The following is a 25,781-nucleotide window of genomic DNA, read 5'->3' as shown; positions in this document are numbered from 1 at the left end:
ATCTGTATATCAATTTGATAGGATTGGCATCTTAATGATATTTAGTCTTCCAATCCATGAGCATGGAATGTTCTTCTAGTTGTTCAGGCCTTTTTTATTTCTTTTAACACTGAGCTGCAGTTTTCTAAGTACAAGCACTTTACATCACTGGTTAACTTTATTCCTATTTGAGTTTTATCTGTCATATTTTATTTTCACCACTCTTTTGACACTTTTAGTTACTTTTATGGACATAATCTTCATTTCTTTTTTTTAAATAAATCTTTTCTTTTTTTAAAATTTCTCTCCCCTTCTGCCCCACCGCCCCGGCCCCTGGGTTGTCTGTTCTCTGTGTCCACTCACTGCGTGTTCTTCTGTGACCGCTTCTATCTTTATCAGCAGCACCGGGAATCTGTGTTTCTTTTTGTTGCATCATCTTGCTGCTCTCCCATTCTGCCCCACCGCCCCGGCCCCTGGGTTGTCTGCTCTCTGTGTCCATTCACTGCGTGTTCTTCTGTGACCGCTTCTATCTTTATCAGCGGCACCGGGAATCTGTGTTTCTTTTTGTTGCATCATCTTGCTGTGTCAGCTCTTCGTGTGTGCAGCGCCGTTCTTGGGCAGGCTACACTTTCTTTCATGCTGGGCGGCTCTCCTTACAGGGCACACACCTCACACCTTGCACATGGGGCTCCCCTACGCAGGGGACACCCCTGCATGGCAGGGCACTCCCTGCATGCATCAGCACTGCGCATGGGTCAGCTCCACACGGGTCAAGGACCCATGTTTGAACCGCGGACCTCCCATGTGGTAGGTGGACGCCCTAACCACTGGGCCAAGTCCGCTTCCCATAATCTTCATTTCTAGACTCTCTTCCAAGCCTCTCTCCTGTCTTTTCTCTTCAGGTTCTAGTGCACCTTTTAGTATTTCCTGAAAATCTGGTCCCTTGCTCAGAAATTCTCTCAGTTTCTGTCTATCTGTGAATATTCTAATCTCGCCCTCATTTTTGAAAGACAGACTTGCTGGATATAAAATTCTTGGCTGGAAGCTTTTCTCTTACAGTATCTTAAAAATATCAAACCACTGTCTTCTTGCCTCCATGGTTTCTGGTGAGAAGTCAGCACTTACTCTTATTGGGTATCCCTTATAAGTTACATATTGCTTTTTTCTCGCTGTTCTCAGGATTCTCTGTCTTTGGCATTTGACATTCTGATTAGTATGTGTCTAGGAGTTGGTCTATTCAGATTTTTTCAGATGAGAGTACATTGTGCTTCTAGGACATGGATATCTTTGTCCTTCAATAGGGTTGGGACATTTTCTTCATTATTTCTTCAAATATTCCTTTTGCACCTTTTCCCTTCTTTTCTCCTTCTGGGACACCCATGACATGCATATTTGCATGCCTTTTGCTGTCATTTAGTACCCTGAGACCTTGCTCCATTTTTTCCATTCTTTTCTTCATCAGCTTTTTTGTATGTTCACTTTCAGAGGCCATTTCTTCAAGCTCACCAATCTTTTCTTCTGCCTTCTCAAATCTGCTATTATATGATTCCAATGTTTTTTTATTTCATTTATTGCACCTTTCATTCCCATAAGATGTTATTTTTCTATGTATTCCTTCAAATTCTTCTTAGTGCTCATCCAGTGTCTTCTTAATATCCTAATCTCTGTAGCCATCTCATTGAATTCATTAAGGAGATTTGTTTGACCATCTATGATTAGTTGTCTGAACTCCTTTATGTTACCTGGAGGCTTATCTTGTTCCTTTAACTGGGCCATATCTTCCTGTTTCTTGGTGTGGATTGTAATTTTTGGTTGTTGTCTTGGCATGTGGATTACTAGAGTATTTATTCTGGGTGCAGTTTTTCTCTTCAGTTTAGGGCTTTCTGCCCTTTCTCCTTTGCTGGTTGTGCAGTAGGAGCCAAGGTTGTAATTGGTGCTATAAGCTGTTTCAGCTCAAGCTGCCAGTGCGCCAGGGACCAATGAATCTTCACAGCTATTTGGAATGATCCAAGTTGTGCAGTCCTAGCCTGTAGCTGCTAGAGAAGCTTTACGCCCCTTTCTCCCCTGCCTGGGGCAGGGGTGGAGCTGCAGGTGTGGGCAGCAATCTATGCAGTGTGGGTCCAAGATGACCACAGTTGCCCTGGTAGACTTCCGATTTTCAGTCTGTGCCAGTCAAAGTTACCTGCAGTTATCTGGATAGGCTGGTGCAGGGCCCAACAGCCTCCTCCCTGCCAGAGGCAGGGCTGAAGCCTAGTCTAGGGCTGCAGGCCAATCTGGATGAAAGAAACTGGTTCCTACTATCACTGTGATTTTCAGTCCTGGCTTCCCCTCAGGCTGGGGTGGGGTCAAAATGGCAGCCACTGGCGTCTTCCAACTTGCACAGATTCACACCCCAGCTGTTCCCAGGGTTATATCTTAGCCAGTCAATTCTACCAATCAGTAGCCAAAATCAGCAACCAATCATCTCCTCCTCCCATTTTTGGGAAATGGAGCTTCCAATTCCAACCACAGAATAGCTCCTGGGGTGGCTCATGCCACCAGAGTAGGATAATAACTGGCCTATGCAGCTTGGCCCATAATTTCCCAGAAAGGCTGGCGTAGTTCCCCATAGCTTCCTCCCTGCTGAAGCTGGAACTGAGGCATAGGCTAGAGCTGCAATATGATCTGGATGGAAAGAAGTCAGTCCCCACCAGCACTGAGATTTTCAGTCTGCCCCACTTCTCCTCATGCCATGTGCAGAGTTAAGATGGCAGCCACCAGCCTCTTTCAGACTTGGACAGGCTCAAACTTTAGCTGTTCTCAGGATAATACTTTATGAATTTACTCATTAGTAGCTGAAGTTGGTGCCCAACCATCTCTTCCTCCCCCGTTTTTGGGAAGTGAAGCTTTCAATTCCAGCCAAGGAATAGCTCCCATAGTGGCTTGTGCCTCCAGTGGAAATGGGTGCTGGCCTCCATGGCATGGAGCACTCTACTTATTAGTCTTCTCTGCAGATGGGTAGTCTCCTTCTTCCATTCCTTCAAGAATGTTGCAGGATGCTCTTCTGACCTCCTAGAACCCCCAAACAGGTGGTTCAGCTAATTCCAGAGAGTTCTGGGTGTTTACTAACTGCCCTGTAGCAAGAGTTGACTCTAGGAGCACCTTACTCTGTCACCATCTTGCTGGTTGTCTCTCTAGCAATTCATTTTGAAATAATTCCATTATATTCAAACAAACTAGAATCCTTTACAAGCATTCAGGTGAAACAGAAAAGGCAACGGCTGGTGAGTGAGATGATTCAGACTCTGTTTTAAGTCTATCCCCAAAAGCAAGTCTCGAAACCACAATGGCACCCATCTATAAAGTGCTGCTTTAAATGACCCTCGAACTTTCAACATTCTTAGCCTCTATGAGAAGGTTTGTTGGTTACTTTAGGCACTGTATTAGTCAGCCCAACTGACGCAAAGTATCAGAAATCTGTTGGGCTTTATAAAGGGTATTTATTTGGGGTAGAAGCTTATAGTTACCAGACCCAAAAGAGTCCAACTCAAGGTACCATAGGAGGTACTTCCTCACCCAAAGTCACTTGCCACGTGTTGTGCAAGATGGCGGGTGATGTCTGCCAGGGTTCAGCCTTCTTCCTCTTCCTCTTAAGGTTCTGTGATCCCAGCTTCATCTAATAAGGCTCATCTCTCTCCCAAGGCTCAACTGCAGTATCAAGCTCATTGTCTCATTGTCTTCCCAGGGCCTCTGCTGTGTCAGTGGAGCTGTCTCTATTCTTCTTTGTAGTATTTAATTCCCGGGGCTCCAGCATCAAAATTCATACTCCTACCTCTGCTGTGTCATTTTCTCTATGAGTCCCCACCCAGATTCAATGCCCTACCAACATGGCAAAATCAAAGCCCTAATCATAATTAAATCAAGTAAAAGTGAAATCTCTGAATTTAATACAATCTAATATGCCCAGAGGAAAAAACCAGTTTTCAAACAGAATCCAATATCTATTTTTGGAATTCATAAACAATACCAAACTGCCACAGGCACCATTAGCTGAACACAGGTACCACTTACATTAGGGGCAAACCCAGTACACAAATACTCTGGAAGACAATTGAAGAATGTTAAGTACTAGGAGAATGAGACTGAGTGAAAGTGAAGCTTCAACGACTGTATACTTGCATGCCTGTACATGAGCAATATGCTCAGTGAGAAACTGCAATTTCACAAGCTTTCCCATACTCTACAGAAGTGTGCCCTAACCCTTCACTTGCCATGTTCACCTTCCAGTTTCTAAATTTCATGAATTTCACAGTTAAAAATCATGGACACTTAGCTATAGTAAAAACTGATATGATGAGGTAGTTTTTTTAAGATGGTCCTTAAAGATAGAAAGAGGAAGAGAAAGATATGAGCAAACATACACTAAACCAGTCAGGAAGAGTGGATCAGGCTCCTGAGACCACAAACTAAAAATTGAAAGCAACAGAGTCAACGTTTGAAGGGTGCCTGAAGAAACGTGTATCAATGGGAAAAGTGACAGGTAGAGAGTGAGGCGAAATCTCGGGCATGGTCCAGGGCTGTAGGGAAACTCAAACCACAGAAAACTCAGGCACAATGTGACAGTTTGAAATTTTTTGTGGATCCCAGAAAAGATCATGTTCTTGGCACAAATCCATTCCTGGGGGTGTGGGACACTTTCATTGGACTGGATTCAGTTCGGGGGCTTTTGACTGGATTGCTTCAGTGAGGAGTGATCTAGGATGAGTCTTGGTCCTCTTGCTGGCATCCTTTATAAATGAAGGACTGCAAGTGGAGACACAGAGAGAGAAAGCGGCAGAGACAGAGAAACCCCAAGAGACTGAGAGAGAATTCTAGAAGCTGGAGGCTAGAGGTTGGAATCAGCAGAGCACAGAGGCATGGAAAGAGGCCCCTGAGAGGCTGAAAGAGATGACTGGGGGAGAGACAAGTCATATGCTTGATTCCCCAGGGCCAAACTTGGGGAGTAAGTTTGGAGTAGAAGGCAGAGATCCAGACCAGAGAGCCAACACTGTGTTCTGCTATGTGGTAGGAGTCCAGGATTGCCAGCGGCCGACCTTTGGTGAGACAGCATCTCCTATGGTGTCTTGATTTGGACATTTTCACAGTTTCAGAACTGTAAGCTTTTAACCTAATACATTCCCATTATAAAAGCCAACCCATTTCTGGTATATTGCTCCCAGCAGTTTTTAGCAAACTAAAACACACAACTGCTGGGATACCTCAAAGACAATTTCATGATGCATGAACTATTGTGACATGAGACTGTTTTCAAGTTTTAAGACTCCTTTTTAATGTCATTTTCCCCCAAACTCCACCTAAAAGTATTTACTCTGAGTGTCCCTTGAGAAAATGTATTTATGAATATGAATGCCCTAACTCCATGCAGTAACAACTCCCAAACCTTCCAGGAGTCATAGTACCACAAGTCAGGGAATATTTCTATGGAATGGGGAATAAACTAAGAAAACCCCAGAAGGAAATGATGTGCCCTCCCTTTTCAGTGTTCCGTTTCAGTAGAGAGCTTTCCTGAAAAAATGGAGGAAATTCAGAATACATTTTTAAATTAGCACATGGAGCACGCTTAAGTATGTAAGGACAACTCAGAACAAGGTCTGGTATGATTTAGACTTTATGTGCGCATATCTAAAAGTATGGCATACATTCCTTCAAAAGAGCAGAGCTAGTCCCTAAGGACCTACTCCTTCACTAAAGGCTTTTCACTCTCACTAGCATATCAAAGTATTTATCAGCTTTCTGAAGAGCCAAATATAAACTAGCTGATAAGCTAAAAGGTATGAATGACCATATGTCAGATCACCCTTACATACTGCTTTGTTGTGCATCCTACATGTGTGTGTGTAGGAGGATCGAATTTATTACAAAAAATATGTGCTTAATCAAATATAACCAACAGTTGGGCAGACAGCCAAGACTAACTGTCACCTCAAACCTCCAAGCCCAAGAAAATTTCCAATGGGAATAAGGAAAACGAGAACCAAAATCAACCACATGCCTACTAAGTAGCAACAGTATCATTAAACTTATTGTTAACCCAGTTTGCCTCATGTATAGGAAAAATCAACTGAGAGAGAGAAAAGTGACTTGCACAAAGTCACAAAGGAATGAAATGGGTGTCAGAAATTCAGACTTGTCTGATTCCAAAGACCAGATTTGGCAGCTTGATTAAAAGTTTACCTCCAACTAAGTGAAAAATTAACAAATCAGTAGAAATAAACAGCAGCTACTCAGGGGAAAAATACTACGAACTCTATTTAATAAACTATCTTTCCATCTAAGTCCTATGATATCAGGTTTAGGGAGTGGCCTGGTCAAGAAGATCATTAGTTATTCCTTCCTGACCCAAAATAGAGAAAGACTTTATTGAGTGGGCAGGAAGGAACTAGACCTACTAATGGTGGCTGGGAGAACCCAGATCCCCATTTTTTATTCCAGTGTGAAGAAATGAATCTAAGAGTAAGCCCAGATAGCTATCACAGAGTATCCCCCTTAAATCATATGGTAGGCCAGCAGTTCTGTAAGGCCAGCAGTTCTTAAACTTTTCAGTCTCAGGACCCCTTTACACTCTTATAAAAATCACTGTATTAAAAAAAAAAAAAAAAAGACGGGAAGCAGACTTGGCCCAACGGATAGGGCGTCCATCTACCACATGGGAGGTCCGTGGTTCAAACCCCAGGACGCCTTGACTGGTGTGGACATGGCCCACGGGCAGTGCTGATGCACACAAGGAGTGCCGTGCCACACAGGGATGTCCCCTCGTAGGGGAGCCCCACGCGCAAGGAGTGCGCCCTGTAAGAAGAGCCGCCCAGTGCAAAAGAAAGTTCAGCCTGCCCAAGAATGGCACCGCACACACAGAGAACTGATGCAGCAAGATGACGCAACAAAAAGAGACACAGATTCCCTTGCTGCTGACAACAACAGAAGCAGACCAAAAAAAAAAAGATAATAAAATAAAAATTTACTGCAGACTCCAAAGAGCTTGTTTATGTGGGTTATAATCTATCAATACATATTATATATAATTAAAACTGAGAGGGAAGCAGATTTGGCTCAACGGACAGAGCATCGCCTACCACATGGGAGGTCCAAGGTTCAAACCCAGGGCCTCCTGACCCGTGTGGTGAAGCTATCCCACACGCAGTGCTGGATAAGCACAAGGAGTGCCATGCCATACAGGGGTGTCCCCCACATAGGGAAGCCACATGCGCAAGGAGTGCGCCCCACGTGGAAAAAAAAAGTGCCGCCTGCCCAGGAGTGGTGCCGCACACACAGAGAGCTGATGCAGCAAGATGATGCAACAAAAGAGAGACACAGATTCCCAGTGCCGCCCGACAAGAATACAAGCAGACACAGAAGAACACACAGCAAATGGACACAGAAAGCAGACAACTGAGGGGGAGAAGGGAGAAGAGGAGAGAAATTTTTTTTAAATACTGAGAAAATCTTTAAATGATTATTAATTTAAAAATAACATGAACCATTACATCAACATAACACTTTTGTGAAAAATAACCATTTTCCAAAATTAAAAAAAAAAATAGTGAGATGTGTTGTACTGTTTAACATTTGCAAATCTCTTTAATATCTGGCTTAATAAGACTGATGGATTCTATATCTGTTTGTGCAGTCTCTTGCAATATATTTTGATTGAAGTATATGAAGAAAGTATGAACGATATGAAAACAGATATGTAGCTGGAAAGGGGAGGAGTATTTTAATAGCCTTTTTAGATAATTATGGATATTATTTTTTGTTACTATACCAAAATTCAACAAGTGGTGGTTTCTTAAAGGTTAGTTGCAAAGTGAAATATTCAATCATATAATAAAGTTTTCATACTTTGTTACATTAAAATCCACTATTCTAAAAACAAAAACATCCACTGACCCATCTTGCACTTTGAATGAATTTTCTACCCATGCTGGATTTTGTAACATCACATAGTGTTCATTTAGAAAATCAGCAATCTTCCAAATACTGACACATTTCACCCAATATTTAAAAATTACATTCATTAATATCACCACCTATCTCATCAGGAAAATCTTCAAGTATTGATAAGCTGTCAAGTTCACAGTGACAGATACAAATTTTCCAAAACTATTATTATTTCTTAAAAGTTCAACATTTTATCACTGGTAACAAATAATTGTCAATTATTTTCCTTGACGTAATCGGCTCACTTCATTTATTTTTGGGATACACCAAAGACAATTTGCCCAAGTCTGAATACCCATAGTTTGTCTGTCAGTTGTCCTTTCAAGTAAAAATAGTATTCGGTACTTTTTCCTGAGACAACCACTGTACTTTGGCGTGCGGCAGAAGTGCTGTGAGAGTACTCCCCATTTTGTCAACAGAATGTAAAAAGGGCACATTCTCAAGAGTGTGACTTAACCAAATCATATTTATTAATACTACTTTTATTTACAGATGTCACTGAAGACATCTGTACATAAAACTGTCTTTTTTCCCCTTTTACTACTGATGTTTGGCAGTGAGGCATACAGTGACTACTAGCACAGTTTGATGTGACTACCTTGATTCAGGATATGAGGTCAGCAGTTTGACCCACATTTTTGCACCATATGCAAATACCAAAATAATTCAAAAGGTAAATAATATCTCAGTATTATTATGAAGACAGCTTTGACCTCAGGGACAGGCTGAAACCACAAACCATAGTTTAAGAACTGCTGCCACAGGTGTTAGTAGAAGTAGGTGCACTCAGGCCTCCCCTACATGCCAGCCCCCTCCAGCTCTCTCCTAAAACTTCCCCAGGAACATTGCTTGGTGTTTAATGAAGTACTTAAGAGTTCTTTTTTTAATCTTGCCTTAAGAGATGAGGAAATGATAGCACAAGCCTGCCTGTTTACAATCTACAAACACAAGTGTGCAAAGAGTAACAAATATTTGATTACTAAAACCTGAATGTTTTAAATTCCTAGGCTCAGTCTTTCTGAAAAGTTACAGTACTTGATTGTGATAATAATTAGACCATTCTTCCCAGAGTAGGTCAGGCATAGCATCTGTTCTTAAGAGGGCTCAATTTAAACTGGCCGCAGGGGCTGTGGCACTCAATCACATTCACCTCTACAGTTCCTCCTGGCCCTCAGCCCACTGTTAAATCACAGGACTGGCCTCCAGACCTTGCCAAGTGCCCTTCCAGCTTTCTGTTCCATGGAGCTGCTATGGATTAACAGGATGCTTCTGCCTGAGGCGGTCCTTCCTCAATGTGCCTTATTGTAAGCATCATTACCCCCATCCCAGAATCTCTGAGGACCATGGTTAAGAGTCTTGCTTTTAATAAGCAAATACTCCAGGAGCTGGTTCAAATGATCAGGCAAGAAATGCTGCCCTAAGGATGTGAAGATGCATATAAGGTACTCTCCCAGGGAAAGTTAAAGCATCAGCAGTTCAAGCAACCAACTGTCCAAAGAACTTAAGTTTGTCCCTCTCTGGAATCTTAATGAAATTATCAAGAGGTGGCTTTGGAAGTGTGCCTTATGTGGGTATACTTTACTCAAAATTCCTTTCCAATTACCTCATTTTCACTTTTCTTTAAGTTCTAGTTTTTATATGTTTTAAACTATCAATAATTTTTGTTGCATTTTGCAAATTGCATATCACTTTGTTCCACCTTTGTATCCCACTTGTCTATGAACTGTTTATTGCATATTTTTTACTTTTCTATTACCAAGAAACTCACACTCTGGACTCAGCCAGTCAGTGTCCCTCTGGGCAGTCCCCTTCCTTGGTCTTATCAGAAGCCAATTTCACTCATTTAGTTGCTTACTCTTTTCCCACATAGCACCATACCCCGATATTGTGTAGGCTGTTTCCCTCTCCTCCCATGTAAACTGCAGGCCTTGAGACACTGAGTTCTGCAATCCAAGCCTTTCTCACAAAAGCCTCTACTAACTTCTTCCTGCCTTTGCCCCCTCAACGCCTTCACTCCAGATTATGTCAACTTTTCTACTCTTTTTACCTTTCTAAATCAGTTATCTTAGCTGTCTTAAAACAGTACAACATGGTCAATAAAAGCATGGACTTCAAAGTCACATAGCCTTGGTTTGAATTCTAGCTCAGCTACAAGATCTTAAGTAAGTCACTTACATTTTCTGTCCTTCAGTTTCTTTATCAGTAAAAATGCAGAAAATGCCTACTTAACTAAAATTACTTAGCACCTGGTATATGAGTGTTCCATAATGGTAGTAACTATAACTGTTTCAACAAACCCCCATTCTACAAAAGCACAGCTACAGGCACAAGAGCAAAGCCTAATATACTCTTCAATAACTTTCCAGTGTTACATATGGTCATTAATACTAGTGAATGGAGGTGGATGTGGCTCAAGCAATTGGGCTCCCACCTGCCATATGGGAGGTCCAGGGTTTGATTCCCAGGACTTCCAGGTGAAGGCAAGATGGCCCACGTGGTGATCTGACCCGAACGGAGGGCTGGCCCACGCAGAGTGCTGGCCCAAGCAGTGAGCTGGCCTGTACAGGAGTGCTGGCCCATGTGGCAAGCTGGCACAGCAAGATGACACAATAAAAAGAGACACAGAGGAGAGACAATAAAAGATGCAGCAGACCAGGGAGCTGAGGTGGTACAAGAGACTGAGCACCTCTCTCCCACTCCGGAAGGTCCCAGGATCAATTCCCGGTGCTGCTAAAGAGAAGACAAGCAGACACAGAAGAATGCACAGTGAATGGATACAGAGAGCAGACAAGAGGTGGGGAGGGGGGAATAAAATAAATAAATCTTAAAAAAAAAAATACTAGTGAAGTACAAAGTTAGAATGGGAGATATTTTTTCATATCTCAAATATTTCAAAAGCTGAATGGCATGGCTCAGCTTCCTAAACACAAAACATTGTAATTATCCCAGTGGTGTTTAGATTTCCACGTAATGTGAGTGCCTTTAATGAATCATGAAGGACTGGACAGATTTATTTTTCTAGAACCTTAGTTTCTCCTCTTATAAAGTGGTAATACTAACAGACAACACTTATTGAGGGCTTACTATGTGCCAGGCCCTGTGCCAAGCATTTTACAAGTATTGACTCGCGTGATCCCTCAAGGATAGGGAACTTACTTTTGGCCACAGCAAGTACGTGCTTGCTCTTCCTCTTGGATGCTGTGGTCTGTGGACAATGAAATCTGGTGCTATTCTGACACACAGACATCTGTCACTGAAGCCGGCAGAGAAAAGCAGAGACATGAGTGTGAGAGTGAGGAAAGAAAGAAAGAGAAACACCTGATGATCTGGTTAAGGCCTGAATCCAGCTCTCTCTGAGACTGGAATGTCCCCAGTATTGCCAGTTTTAAGAGCCAAGAAATTTCTTTTTTTATGTCTATTTGAATTGGGTTTGTCTCTTACAACTAAAAGATCCCTTATTCTGACCTGTTCTTAAATTTTACAGAAGCAGAAGTGTAAAGGGTCTTGAAAAGCTCTGCACTTCAATCTATCCATTATAAGCACTTTATATTTACTTAGAAGAATGTTTAAAATAAGTGCAAAACAGAATATTTAAAGTAATAGGAAAATCAAATGTAATTTCTCAGATTTTGAAAAGATAACCCACTCCTTAGGCAAGCCAAATATAGCCAAGGGTACCTTGAGTTTCTAGATCCAGTGTTTCATGCCACCTCCTGGTCCTTCAGCAGCAGCTGTATATCCCACTCTCTTCTCCCACTCACAAAGTCACATATCAAGGTCAATACCAAGTTTGCCAAGTATAACAAATGTGGATGTACTATTGTGAGGAATGTACGTGAAAATAAAATAGAGTGAATACATGTATATTCTGGAACATTAAAACATGGCAAAAAGTATTTCATACAGAAGAAATGCAGTTTACAATGAAAGAGAAAAGCTTTGCTTTCTTTTATGTTGAAAAATATAGGATGAACTTATTTCCATTTAATTAAGGAGTTAATTCATCAACCCCAGTCTCTCACCTCTTCCTCTTATGACTTCAAAGGGTTGTGATTTGTGCATGTAATTCATCATTTTTTAAGAAACCCAATAAGAAAAAACTGACATTATCTCTTTTTCCTCCCCTAAAAAAAATACAAGCAACTAAATTATGGATTACTACTGCATAGGAAACTCTGTTAACCTCAGTGTGCTCAGAGTGACTGCCTATTCCTGTTAGCTTTGGCACTTGAGCTTGTTACTATATTGAAGATTTGCCTGGAATGTTATAAGAAAGGCTGGTCTCTACAGCTTTTAGATTTATAAAGAATTAGATAAAAAATGCAATCTTTACTTTAGCTCTGTTAGACCTGCTAATAAATGGAGAAGCCAAAGTTCATTTTTTATTCAACACTCAGCAAACATTTATTGAGCACCCATTCTGAGAATACAAAAATAAATAAAATTTAGAACATGAACCCTCAAGAAGCCCAAATTCTAGTTATGGAGACAGAAAAGTTTCTGAACATGGTATAATATAATTCAGTAAATGCTAAAATAAAGCTATGAAAAACACACAGTGAGAATCAAATTGAGGAAGTGACCTAAAGACATATCTAGAAACATACATACCTATAAATTTACAGACAGGGAGAATAGAATAGAATCCAGAAACAGGACTCTAAAAGAGGGAGATGACAGTCAGTTGGAAGGGGAAAAAATAAGCTGAGTTGCAACAGTCCAAGTGAAAAATGACTATTCTAGAGTAGCATATTCACATATTGGCCATCAGACAAAACTGAACTTCAAAGAACCTTCTTTCAGAAAATTTCAAGTGAAGCTAAGACAGGTGAGAAGCCTGCATCTGGTGAGAGAAACTTTCCCTCATGGTAAATATGTGTCTGGGGCATGGGAAGTGGCAGATGACTTAAACTATCCTTAGTCCAGTGAGAATGCCAAAGGGAACCTTCTCGCACTGGCACTCCATAGGGTGGCATCCTCTAAAGCTGCACGTCTTCATGGGAAACTCTGGGGTACTGGGGAGCCCATACCCTGTATCTAAGAACATGCTGTCTTGCCTACAGTTTAGTATAAATAAATATTATATCCTACAGTTATACTCATAAGTATCTTTCTCGTAACCATATCCCCATTCTTTTGAAATTTACATAATTCCTCTCAAGTCTAGATGATTCTCATAAGTGAGTTCTCTGCCCCAAGCTACTGCACTCCTGACAAGTGTTCTTCTTTATGACCACATACAGAGCCTTGACCTGAGGTCTGGCTCTGTTCTAGAGCTTTAAAAAAGGCCCTGTGTCAATAACTTTGATGAAGAGCTAATGTCAGTTTTGCGTATAATCATCTTCAGTATCCATTATCTGGTCTGTCAGGGTCTTTTTCCGATCCTTCTATTCCATCCTTTAAGCACTCTGACCATTTTCTTGACAAACACATCCCTCTTCTAAACACTTTAAGCCTTTTGTATTTTTTGCAGTCTCCCTGAGTTTAATAATGTAAGAATCTCTCACAATTCACTTAGTTCATTGCTCTATGCCTAGCTCATCTGTTGGGGGGTCACTCTGGTGAGTTTGTCCCAGGATTCTAGGCTATGACTTCTGCAACTCATCCCTGGCCAATGGTTCAGACACCCACTGAAAGCAGGTCCTCGTCTTCAGGGTCTCCATCCCTTGTTCCTCTATCACTTGGGATCTTGATCCCTGCTACCAGCTCCTCTGGACACTAACTCTATCATCTAGGCTCAAGCCCACTGCCTGCTTCCACCATCTAGGAGATACCATCTAAGGTCTTACATGTCTTCTAACATAGAAAGGAATAAGGTAATGAAGCACCAGGAGATATGGGGTCTATTTGAAAAGCATCTCTGTGTTAAAAGCAAGAGGGCCCAGCTACCCCTGTATACCAGGTTCAGGGCCCTAGCAGAAGGTGTTGAGGAAAGATCCCTAACAACCCTAAAGAAGCCTGGAGATAGAAACACCCTGGCCAGGTACACAGAGGCTGCTGTCAGCCCTCCTGTTCAAGAGGATAAGACCCATAAAATAGAAAGGAAACTCACACCAGCCACCAATACAATCAACTTCGGTGATCAACAGGCATTTAAGAAAAAGCAAGACCATAAAAAAGAAGGGTCAAGATGAACACATAAAACAATTCACTCCTGAGGAGAGAGAGCTCATGCAAAGAATTTTTAAAATTCTAATTAAAATAGGCAAAGAATTTAAAGAGATATTGCATCTACAAAACAAAAAAATGCTATCATGAAAGCAAAACACAGACTTATTAGAAACTAAAAATAACTGTCAAAAAATTTCATAGATGGACTAAATAATATTAGGAATGAGGCTAACAAGCAAAAAGAGTGATATAGAAGAAAGGTCAAAGAAAAATCCCATATCAAGCAAAGGAACAAATAGAAACCATAGGAAAAGAATCACAGAATGTAGATACAGAAGGTGTCACATAGGTTTACTAAAATTCCAATTTCAGAACTGACCTGGAGAAAGAAGTTAAGAAATAATGGAGGAAGAGGTGTAATTAAAGAAATAATAGAAGAAAACTTCCCTGAACTATAGACACACACTAGTTCATTTAAAGAACCTGATAAGTACTCAGGACAAAGGATTAACAATAATTATGACAACTAACATTTTTAAGCATGTCCTGCCTGTATTAGTCAACCAAAAGAGTTCTGATGCAAAGTACCAGAAATTTGTCGGCTTTTATAAAGGGTATTTATTTGGGGTAGAAGTTTACAGTTTAGAAGTCCCTAAAGAGTCCAACTCAAGGTTATTTCCTCACTAGAGTCTGTTGCCACGTGTTGAAGCAAGACAGCAGTTGATCTCTGCCTGGTCACTCCTTCCTTCTTCCTGTTAAGGCTCCATGGGCCCAGCTTCTTCCAATCTCAACTGTAGGCTGGCATATGGCTTTCTCTCTTCCCGGGGCTTTAGCTGTTTGAGCCTTCTCCTTTCTGTCACATGGCAGGACCAAAATGACCAAGTTCTTCCGTGTCTTGTGTGTCGTCTTCAGTGAATGTACATTTATGTAGTGCACCAAGGAGATAGGGACTTAAACTGAGTAACACCCTAATCCTAACATAATTTAATAAAAGATATCTCAGCTGAATTTAATACAATCAAAGGGTATCGTGCTCAGAGGAACAGACCATTTTACAAACATAATCCTTATCTTTTTTTGTACCTTCTCGCCCATTTATTCTTTTTTTCTATCTGGTTGCATCATCGTCTTTTTTTGGTGCGTTGCTTCGCCACACGGGAGCCTATGCCTCTCAGCACCACACAGGTCTGGAATGCCTTTTTTTTCCTTTTATTACCAAGAGGTCACAGGGATTGAACCCGGTCCTCTATAGGGTAAAGAGTAGTTCAATTGCTTGAACCACGGCCGCTTCCCCCTCATTTATTCTTGTATTCAATCATTTCTTTTTATCAGCATAGACTCATATTTATTTTTTACTCTGGGTTATAGTTTTGTCTTCTTATACAACTTTCAACTGAATTTACATAATATCTTTTTTATTAACTCTTGTATTATCTCTCTTAATGTTTACCATAAACCTGTAATATGAGTACTGTTGTTATTTTCCTTTACAGCTGAGGAAAATGAGGCTTAGCCCAGTGAAATATTTAGGTCAGAGAGCCACAAACTGACAGTACTGGGCTTTGGAGCAAAGCAGTCAAATTCTAAAACCTACATATTAAATAATAATGATAGGGGCGGTGGACTTGGCCCAGTGGTTAGGGTGTCTGTCTACCACATGGGAGGTCCGAGGTTGAAACCCCAGGCCTCCTTGACCCGTGTGGAGCTGGCCCATGCCCAGTGCTGATGCGCGCAAGGAGTGCCGTGCCACACAGGGGGGCCCCCCCGCATAGGGAGCCTCACGCGCAAGGTGTGTGCCCCGTAAGGAGAGCCACCCAGCGTGAAAGGAAGTGCAGCCTGCCCAGGAATGGCGCCGCACACATGGAGAGCTGACACAACAAGATGACGCAGCAAAAAGAAACACAGATTCCTGTGCCACTGACGACAACAGAAACGGACAAAGAAGAGGCAGCAAACAGACACAGAGAACAGACAACCGGGGTGGCGGAGAGGAAGGGGAGAGAAATAAATAAATAAATGAATCTTTTAAAATAAAAACAATGATAGGAGTAAAACAAAGCAATCCTCATTCTTTTATGGTCAGAGAATATATATATATATATATGTATGCTTATTGGTGGCAATAAAGAGTTAAAAAAAAAAACAAAAATTGCCACATTAATTCCTACCTGCATCTGCTTCATTGCCCGTTCCACTCGGCGTGTGCTTCCTCTCTCAAGTTTTGTTCGGAGGATCAAGGCTGATGTCTGAATGGCCCAGAACTTTGGTTGTGAAAGCAAAAACTATTGGAAGAGGGGGAAGAAAAAAAAAAGACCACAGAGAGAATGGATAAGCTGAGGGATCCAACTCTAAATAGGACAAACTTTATTCTTATATTAATATCAGAATTCATCTGAAAGGACATCTGAAAATCTTCTCAATAAAAATATTAAAACATGTGCTTTCAAATATTTTTCTGGATAATGTATTCATTTAAATAGAGCCATTACTTAATCTAGTTGATCCAATACTATTGAATAAATCACTTAAGAAAAATTAAATAGGATCTCTTCAGAGATACCAAACCAGTACACTGAATTTATCATATCATAAACTAATAAATCTCTTTAACTCACGGGTTACAAAAAATGTGAGAAAATAAACTTCATAAAAATAAATAGTATCTTTCTAAAATTGGAAATAAACTTAAAATCACCTGAACTCACAAATGAAAACAATTAGGAACCTGAGAACTTTTCACTTTAAAAACGAAAACAATTAGGAATCTGAGAACTTTTCACTTTAAAAACATCATAATCATGGATGCAAATGCAAATCAAACCTCAAGTACACAGAACCTCAAGAAGTGAAGATTTTGTTCATCTAACATTACATGCAAAATATCTTTAAAAAATTTTTATTCTGATTTAAAAATATATGAGAACGCTTTCTGGCCTTATTAAGGGTAGGGAGTCTACAAGTCTAGTTAAAATGCCTTCCTAGATGTGGTATCTTTAGGAAGACTGCCCTGTAACAGAACATTGAATATGAACATAATGAAATCTAATCCCAGAAAAAGATGTGACTGCCACCAGTTCAGAAACTGGAAATCACTAAGACTACAATGTGATAGAAAATAAAGGGCAAGTGAAAATAGGGACAAATGTTATAATACACTATGAACTGCTTGGTATAATGACCACAGTTTAAGCTTTCTTAAAAACGCTAACTTGGAATCCAATAGTGTCCCACACACTTTGTGTGAAGATAAACGCAGAGAAATGGAACAATCTTGTTTGCCTGAAAGTTGACTATATGCTTGATAGGAGTATGCAGCTTCATCATTTGCTTATGGTTTCTAAAAGTTGGTGTAGAAAACATCCTAGTTAATTAGGGTTCAATTAATAATTAAAACCTAGATGTACATTAGAAGCACCTGGGAAGCCTTTAAAGGATCAAGGCCTAATTAGATCCTTCAGAGCAGGATCAGGCCATCTGTGTTTTATAACCCCTCCCTAGGTAATTCTGAAGTGCAGCCTAGGTTAAGAACTCCTATGCTAAGAATACACAAGTATTTATCTGCCTTTGGTCAATTCATTTATGATTCCAAGTTCTCATTAAAGGTTAGCAAGAAGTCCTTCAATGGAGATTAAACTATATAACAGTCTCTACAAGTCCTTACTGTACCATGGCCAGCTCATTTCACCCATCTGTATTACTTGCCTGATCCCCATAGGCATTTGAATTCAACCCCTAATCCTAGGCCAATTCTCTTACCATAAAGAGGAAAATGATGCACCAACAGGTTAAATCACTTGTTCAACTCATTCACTCATTAGTAACAAAATCTGGCTCTAACATTTGGACTCCTGAGCCCCAGAACAACATCTTTATATTTTTAACAATTTCTCCAAGTAAACATGTGCTCATTTAAATGGCTAAATTAAGATATGTTTGTCTCCTGGAAGCAGATGATACTACCCAGGGAATATAGGAAAATAGAGTAATGTAAGAAGAGGACTAAGTAAAACCTTGGGAAACTGCTATATTAAAGGGACAGTGTAAAACAGAGGAGTAGGAAAAGACACACAAAGAATGGAAGAGGAGAATCAAAAGACTAGGGAGTGGATGTGGCTCAAGCAGTTGAGCACCTGCTTTTCACATGTGTGGTCCTGGGTTCAGTTCCTGGTGCCTCCAAATAAAACAACAAGCAAACAAAAGAAAACACCAAATCAGGAGAGCCAATGTGGCTCAGTGGTTGAGTGCCAGCTGCACACAAACGAGGTCCCAGGTTCAATCTCTGGCTCTGGTACCTTTAAAAAAAAACAACCAAGTCAACTGCAGTTGTTTACTATTTAACAAAAGTGTTGACCATTATCAAATTGTGGTATGATTCACCAAATCAAAGAAAAGTGAGGTGCCTTACATATAAGAGATTAAATAAGCACCCTGAGTTTCCACATTGATAATAAGAGGCAATAAGTGACTGAATATATAGTACCTAAATACATGCTGAAGTAATTCTGTATTAGCATAGAATACTAGCTATCGGTTATTTTATCTGTGTGAACAGAAAACAAAATATATAATAGGAATCACAGAGGCTGTGAAATTTTAGTGACTGTTTCATGTTCTGTTTAAGATACCTTATAATATCTTTGCATGGAATAAGGAAATCTGGACACTGAAAAAATTAGCGTATATTTTATGAAATCATTATTGACAAAGTACTTAAAAAAACAGAGCAATCCTACATTCAAGTTCAGTGTTTAGTGAAAAGTCTAAAATGGAGAATACATAATTAAATATAACTATGCCCAAACTAATATTTCATTGATTTTTTTAAAAAATGTATTGTGGTAACATATACACAAAATAAAATTTGCCATTTCAACATTTATTTTCCAACCATTTTTAAGTGTGCAATTCAACGGTGGTGTTAATTACATTCACAATCTTGTGTTACCATCACTACCATTCATTACCAAAACTTTTTCATTAACCCACACAGAAGCTGTACCCCAATAAGAAATAAGTTCCTTTTATCCCACCTACAGCCTCTGGAAACTTCTGATCTATTTTCTGTCTCTATGAATTAGCTTATTCTAGATATTCACCATATAAATGGAATCATACACTATTTGTATTTTTGTGTCTGCCTGGCTTATTTTATTTCACTTAGCATAGTATTTTTTTTTAAGATTTTATTTTTCATTTATTTCCCCTTCAACCCCCACCCCCAGTTGTCTGCTGTGTCCATTCACTGTGTTTTCTTCTGTGACCGCTTCTATCCTTATCAGCGGCACTAGGAATCTGTTTCTTTTTGTTGCATCATCTTGTTGTGTCAGCTCTCATGTGTGCGGCGCCATTCTTGGGCAGGGTGCACTTCCTTTCACGCTGGGCAGCTCTCCTTACGGGGTCCACTCCTTGCACGTGGGGCTCCCCTATGCAGGGGACACCCCTGCGTGGCAGGGCACTCCTTGAGCACATCAGCACTGCACGTGGGCCAGCTCCACACAGGTCAAGGAGGGCCCGGGGTTTGAACCGTGAACCTCCCATGTGGTAGGCAGACGCCCTATCCACTGGGCCAAGTCCACTTCCCAGCATAGTATTAAGATTCATCATGCTGTTGCATGTTTCAGAACTTCATTCCTTTTAATAGCTGAATAATATTCTACTGCAGATATACCACACTTTGTTTTTCCACTTATCTTTTGACAGATACCTGGGTTGTTTCCACCGTTAAATATCGTCAATAATGCTGCTATTAATATTGATGTACACGTATCTGTATGAGTCCCTGTTTTCAATTCTTTGGGGAATATACCTAGGAGTAGATTTGTTGCTTTTTTAAAAAAGTCATGATGATATTTCGGAATTTATTTCCCAAAATTTGCGTTATTTTAGTGTATGAAAAGGTTCTGATGTGTTTCTATATAATTAAATTACATTTTTAAAAGAACACTCTTAAAAGGCAAATCATTCAAAAGACAAATTAAGCTGTGACTAGTCTAATTCAGCATGCCCGCAGTACTTGGCCTGGCAGTAAACCACTTGGCACAAGAACATGTAGATGTTACTTAGTTATCATCAAATCCAAAATGTCTAACACTTGCTAGCCCTGTACACTGGCCTTCCACACAAACATTCAGCTTCTCAGAATTCTTTTCAAGTGGCACAAATCCAAATCATGTCTCCTATTATTAAATCATGTACTGGTAGACTTAAGGGTGTCTGGCAGCTCCAGTCTGGTGTTTGGTGGAGTGTTCACACAGTATTAATTTGAAAACAACTAGTTGCACAAAAAATCCCTTACAACCATAACAGCTACATTTATGTCCCCTTGTTAAAGTAAGCAAAAAGATGCAGAATCACCTAGATATGTGAAAGTCTGCTGTTTGAGGCTTCTGTGCTTTTGGCTAGAATACAGAAATGAATAAACCTTCCTGTATTATGAATACTTTCTAGCACTGATAGGTTCAAAGAAACAAATCAGATTCTTCCCAAGCAAAGTACTGATACAGCTGATGAGTTTTAAAGTTCAGAATTTATCTTCATCCAGACAATATGGAAGATATATTCAACACTTAAATGAATTTAATACTTCTACACAAAAAACCAGAATGAATTTGTTAGTAGTCAGAAATTATTTACTTTATATAAGAAATTCTAGTTTGGTTAAAAGGTACTAAGAAAAGGTGTTTTATTAACCTTCCTTTCCTTAAAGACACTGTTCTTTCAGAATAATGAAAGAAGGCCCACTGCAACTCTATTGACAATGAGTGACAATGTTACATGTGACTCTTTTTATATATAAAGATTTATTTTTTAATTTACTTCTCTCCCCTTCCTCACCCCACCCCACCCCACCTCAGTTGTCTGCTCTCTCTGTCCATTCACTGTGTGTTCTTCTGTGTCTGCTTGTATTCTTGTCAGTAGCACCTGGAATCTGTGTCTCTTTTTGTTGCATCATCTTGCTGTGTCAGTTCTCCGTGTGTGCAGTGCCATTCCTGTGCTGGCTGGGTGGCTCGTTTGATGTGGCAAAGAAATGGCTACAAGACCCGCTTTTTCTCTTCAGAAAGCTATTACAGATATAGTAAAGTGCACAATGACTTTTCACAAACTGAACAAACCTATGTAACCAGCACCCAGATCAAGAAACAGAACATTACCAGCAGCCTTGCCTTGTCATTTCTCTGCCCACTGCAAAGGGTAACCACTCTCCTCATTTGTAACATCATAAACCAGTCTGCATGGTTTTCTACTTTATACAAATGTCATCATAGGGCACTTCTTATGTCTTACTTCTCACAATATGCTTGAAAGATTCATCCATATAGCTGCATATACAGAATGTTCCTTTCATTATTACTGAATAATACTCCACTACATGAACTGATTTAACCATTCTACTACTAATGGGCATTTAGGTAGTTTCAAGGTAGGGGTATTATGAATGTGATATAAACTTTCTAGACATGCTATTAGAATGTCCTGTTATAAATATTCTAGACATATTCTTTTATATATATATATGCACACGCACACACATACATATAAAATAAACTTTATTTTTAGAGTTTTAAATTACCGAAAGGTTACACTGAAAGTATTGGGAGGGGAGAGCAGATGTGGCTCAAGTAATTGAGCTCCTGCCTACCACACGGGAGGTCCGGGGTTTGGTTCCCCATGCCTCCTGAAGAAGACAAACAAGAAAGGAAGCTGGCGTGATGGGCAGGCATGGCGAGCTGACACAACAAGATGATGCAACAAGGACACACAAAGAGGAAAGACAGTGAGAGATACAACAAAAGCAGGGAGCTGAGGTGGCTCAAGCGACTGAGTGCCTCTCTCCCACATGGGAGGTCCCAGGTTCAGTTCCTGCTGCTCCTAAAGAGAAGAAGAGCAAACACAGAGAGCAGACAGAGAAGGGACAACAGACAGCAGAAGTGAGAGCAAACACCAGGTGGGCGGGGGGGGGGGGAGGAATAAATAATTAAATCTGTAAAAAAAAAAAATTCTACTTAAAAAAAAAAAGGTATAGGGGATTCCCATATAACCGCCCACCCCGCTCTCACATTTTCCCCAATTAATAGCATCTTACATGAGTGCAGTACATTTGTTACAATTGATGAACCAATATGGATGCACTGCTATTAGACAAGGTCTGTAGTTTATATTATGGTTTACACTTTGTACTATACAGTTTTATATGATTTGACAAAATGTATAATGGCCTGTATCCACCAATGCAGTATCATTTAGGTCTAGGACATGTTCTTTAGGTGAGCATATACAAGTATTTCTGCTGGGTATATACTTAGAAATAAAATTGCTGGGTTACAGAGAATGATACATTTTTCAGAGATACTGCCAGTTTTCTAAATAATTATTCCAATCTGTACTCTTAACAGAAATATGAAAGAGTTCCTATTGCTTCACATCCTTGTCAACACCTGACATTGTCTAATTTTTTGCAATTTTAATTTGCATTTCTGGGAAGTAGATGTGGCTCAAGCAATTGGGCTCCTGTCTACCATATAGGAGGTCCCAGGTTTGATATCCAGGGCCTCCTGGTGAAGGCAAGCTGGCCCGTGTGGCGAGCTGGCCCACACGGAGTGCTGGCCTACACAGAATGCTTCCCCAGGCAGGAGTGTTGGCCCACACAGGAGTGCTGGCCGACACGGAGAGCTGTTGCAGCAAGATGACACAACAGAAGGAGGCACCGAGGAGAAATAATAAGAGACGCAGCAGACCAGGAAGCTGAGGTGGCTCAAGAGAATGGTCACCACTCTTCCACTCTGGAAGGTCCCAGGATCAGTTCCTGGAGCCACCTAATGAGAATACAAGCACACACAGAAGAACACACAGCGAATGGACAGAGAGAGCAGACAATGGAGGGAGAAGGGAGAAATAAACAAATAAATCTTCAAAAAAAAAAATGCATTTCTCCAATGACTAATACAGTTGAACACCTTTTTGTATGTTAATGACCATTTTGATGCCCCTTTGTTTAGTCACTTGCCTGTTTTTTTCTATTGGGTTGTCAGGATTTTTCTTGTTATTTGTAGTTTCTCTTTGTATTTTCTGGATACAAATCCTCTCTCCTTTTGTTGGGGGTGGAAAATACGTTATTTATTTATTCTTATTAATCAAACACTTGTATAATACCTCTTATGTGCTGCCCAGCACTGTTCTAATTGCTTTACAAATATTAATGGTATCATTTGATTTTTTTAAGAAATTTAGTACTTAATAGTTGTATAGTCTAGTTTATCATTTTTCATTTTATCTTAACAGTTTTATTGTCCTGTTTGCCTATGCTATGGTCCCAGAGTTGTTCTCCTGTTTTTCCTCCAAAGCTCTATAGTTTTGCCTTTTACATTTAGATTTTTCTCTCTCTCTGGAATTGATTTTTATATACAATATGATAAAGGGGTTAAGACACCTTTTTCTATATGGATGTATAATTCATCTAGACCCACTTACTGAAAGCCTATCCACTCCCGCCCTGTGCTGTAATGCCCCTTTGTCATAAATCAGATTAACTATATATGCATGGATCTGTTTCTGGATTCTGTTTCAGTGGTCAGTAGGTATTTCCTTGTCAAAATGTCTTAATTCAGTGTTTTTCAAACCTCAGTGTCCATCAGAATAACCTAGAGAATTTGTTTAAAAAATTCCTTGGCCTCAACCCGAGAGATTCTGATTCAGTATTATACATGTTGAGCTAAAGAAATTCTATTTCTAACAAGCTCCCAGATAATGCTGCTGCTGCTGATGCAAGGTCAAAATTTGTTAAACACTATCTTAATTACTATAGTTTTATAATAGTCTTGTTATGTGGCAATAAAAGTCTTGCAGCTCTAGGGAAGCGGAGTTAGCCAAATGGATAGGGCATCCGCCTACCACGTGGGAGGTCCAAGGTTCAAACCCAAGGCCTCCTGACCTGTATGATAAGTTGGCCCACACGCCATGCGATACACGCGAGGAGTGCGGTGCCACACAGGGGTGAACCCCATGCACAAGGAGTGAGCCCTGGAAGGAGAGCCACCTAGCACAAAAAAAGTGCAGCCTGCCCAGGAATGGTGCCACACGCATGGAGAGCAGACACAGCAAGATGATGCAACAAAAAACACAACACAGATTCCAGGTGCCACTGACAAGAATACAGGCGAACACAACACACAGCAAATGGACACAGAGAGCAGACAACTGGGGTGGGGAGGGTGGGGAGGGTGGGGAAGAGAGAGAAATAAAAAATAATAATAACAACTCTTTAAAGAAAAATAAGTCTTACAGCTCTGTTCTTCAAGACTGGGCTATTCCTAGTCCTTTGCATCTTCAAATTAATCCTAAAGTTTGCATGAATTCCACAAAAATTAAAAACAGCAACAAAAACTAAGCATAATAGGGAAGCGGATGTGGTTCAAGGGATAGGGCTTCTGCCTACCATATGGGAGGACCTGGGTTCGATCCCTGGGACCTCCCAGGGAAAAGAAGAAAAAGCATGCTCAATGAGCCAGTGCCCACATGGTAAGCCAGTGCCCACACAGTAAGCCAGTGCCCGCATGGTGAGCTGAGTGCCCACACAGTGAGAGTGTCCGCATGGTGAGCCAGTGCCCATGCAAGTAAGTCACACAGCAAGATGATAACCCAACAAAAGAGAGGCAAAGGGGAGAGTCAAGGTGAAGCGCAGCAGAGATCAGGAACTGAGGTGGCAGCACAGCTAACAGGGAACCTCTCTCCACATCAGAGTTTCCCAGGATCAAATCTCGGTAAATCCTAGAGGAGAAAAAATCAGAAGACCAAAAAAAGAAATAGATACAGAAGATCACACAGCAAATGGACACAGACAGCAAAAACAGCAGGGTAGAGGGAGAGGGAGGAGAAGAGGAGTTAAATAAATACTAGACAAAACCAAAAAATCAAACTACTAGAATTTTGTTAAGGATTGCACTGATTATGTAAATTAGTCAAATCCTCAAATTATTCATGGATTCCATATTTACAAATTCGACTACTCATTAAAATTTATTTGTAACCCCAAAATCAATACTAAAGCACTTTCTTGGCCATTCACAGACATGCCCAGACCAGCAAAAAATTTGAGTCACTCAATATTGACTTTCCACCTGAGGTCAAAAAAGGCAGCCCTATGCCTTCTTGTTTCAGCTCTCATATAAACAAGTGTCCTTTTGTGGTACATTAAGTGCCTCATTTTTTATGCTATTGTTGGTCATTTCACTCTTTAAAATGACAAGTGTATTAGTCAGCCAAAGGGGTCCTCATGCAAAATACCAGAAATCTGTTGGCTTTTTTAAAGGGTATTTATTTGGGGTTAGAAGCTTTATACCAGGCCATAAAGCATAAGTTACTTCCCTCACCAAAGTCCGTTGTAACATGTTGGAGCAAGGTGGCTGCTGATGTTCAGCCTTCCTCTTCCTCTTAAGGCTCCATGGTCCCAGCTTCTTCCAACATCAGCTGTAGGCTGGGATAAATCTCATCTCTCTCCCAGGACTCTTTTCTCTATGGGCTCAGCTGCTATCTTCTTCTTAAGGCTCCGTGGTCCCAGCTTCTTCCAAATTCAGCTGTAGGCCATCAGGCTCTCTAGGCTTTGTCTCTCTCCCTGGGGCTCAATTTTCTCCAGGCTCAGGCTTGCGTCTCTCAAGATCAGCTGTAGACTATCAGGCAAACAGCTCATCTCTCTTCCTGGGGCCTCTGTTGTGTCTGTGGAG

At 40.5% G+C, this 25,781-nt stretch overlaps 1 protein-coding gene across 1 annotated transcript in view; it reads right to left on the bottom strand.

The window, feature by feature from the left end:
- The window catches only part of TTC27 (tetratricopeptide repeat domain 27), a 217,687-nt gene that overhangs the window by 118,907 nt on the left and 72,999 nt on the right, over window positions 1-25,781 (bottom strand). Inside the window, exon 10 of the mRNA XM_004452847.5 lies at window positions 16,233-16,346. Coding sequence (XP_004452904.2) covers window positions 16,233-16,346 — 114 coding nt within the window. The remainder of the gene's footprint in view (window positions 1-16,232; window positions 16,347-25,781) is intronic.

This window comes from Dasypus novemcinctus, chromosome 17 (genome assembly GCF_030445035.2).
Source record: "Dasypus novemcinctus isolate mDasNov1 chromosome 17, mDasNov1.1.hap2, whole genome shotgun sequence".
In the NCBI taxonomy this organism is placed as follows: domain Eukaryota; kingdom Metazoa; phylum Chordata; class Mammalia; order Cingulata; family Dasypodidae; genus Dasypus; species Dasypus novemcinctus.
The sequence above is the reverse complement of the archived record's forward strand: the minus strand, read 5'-3'. Positions and strand labels throughout refer to the sequence as shown.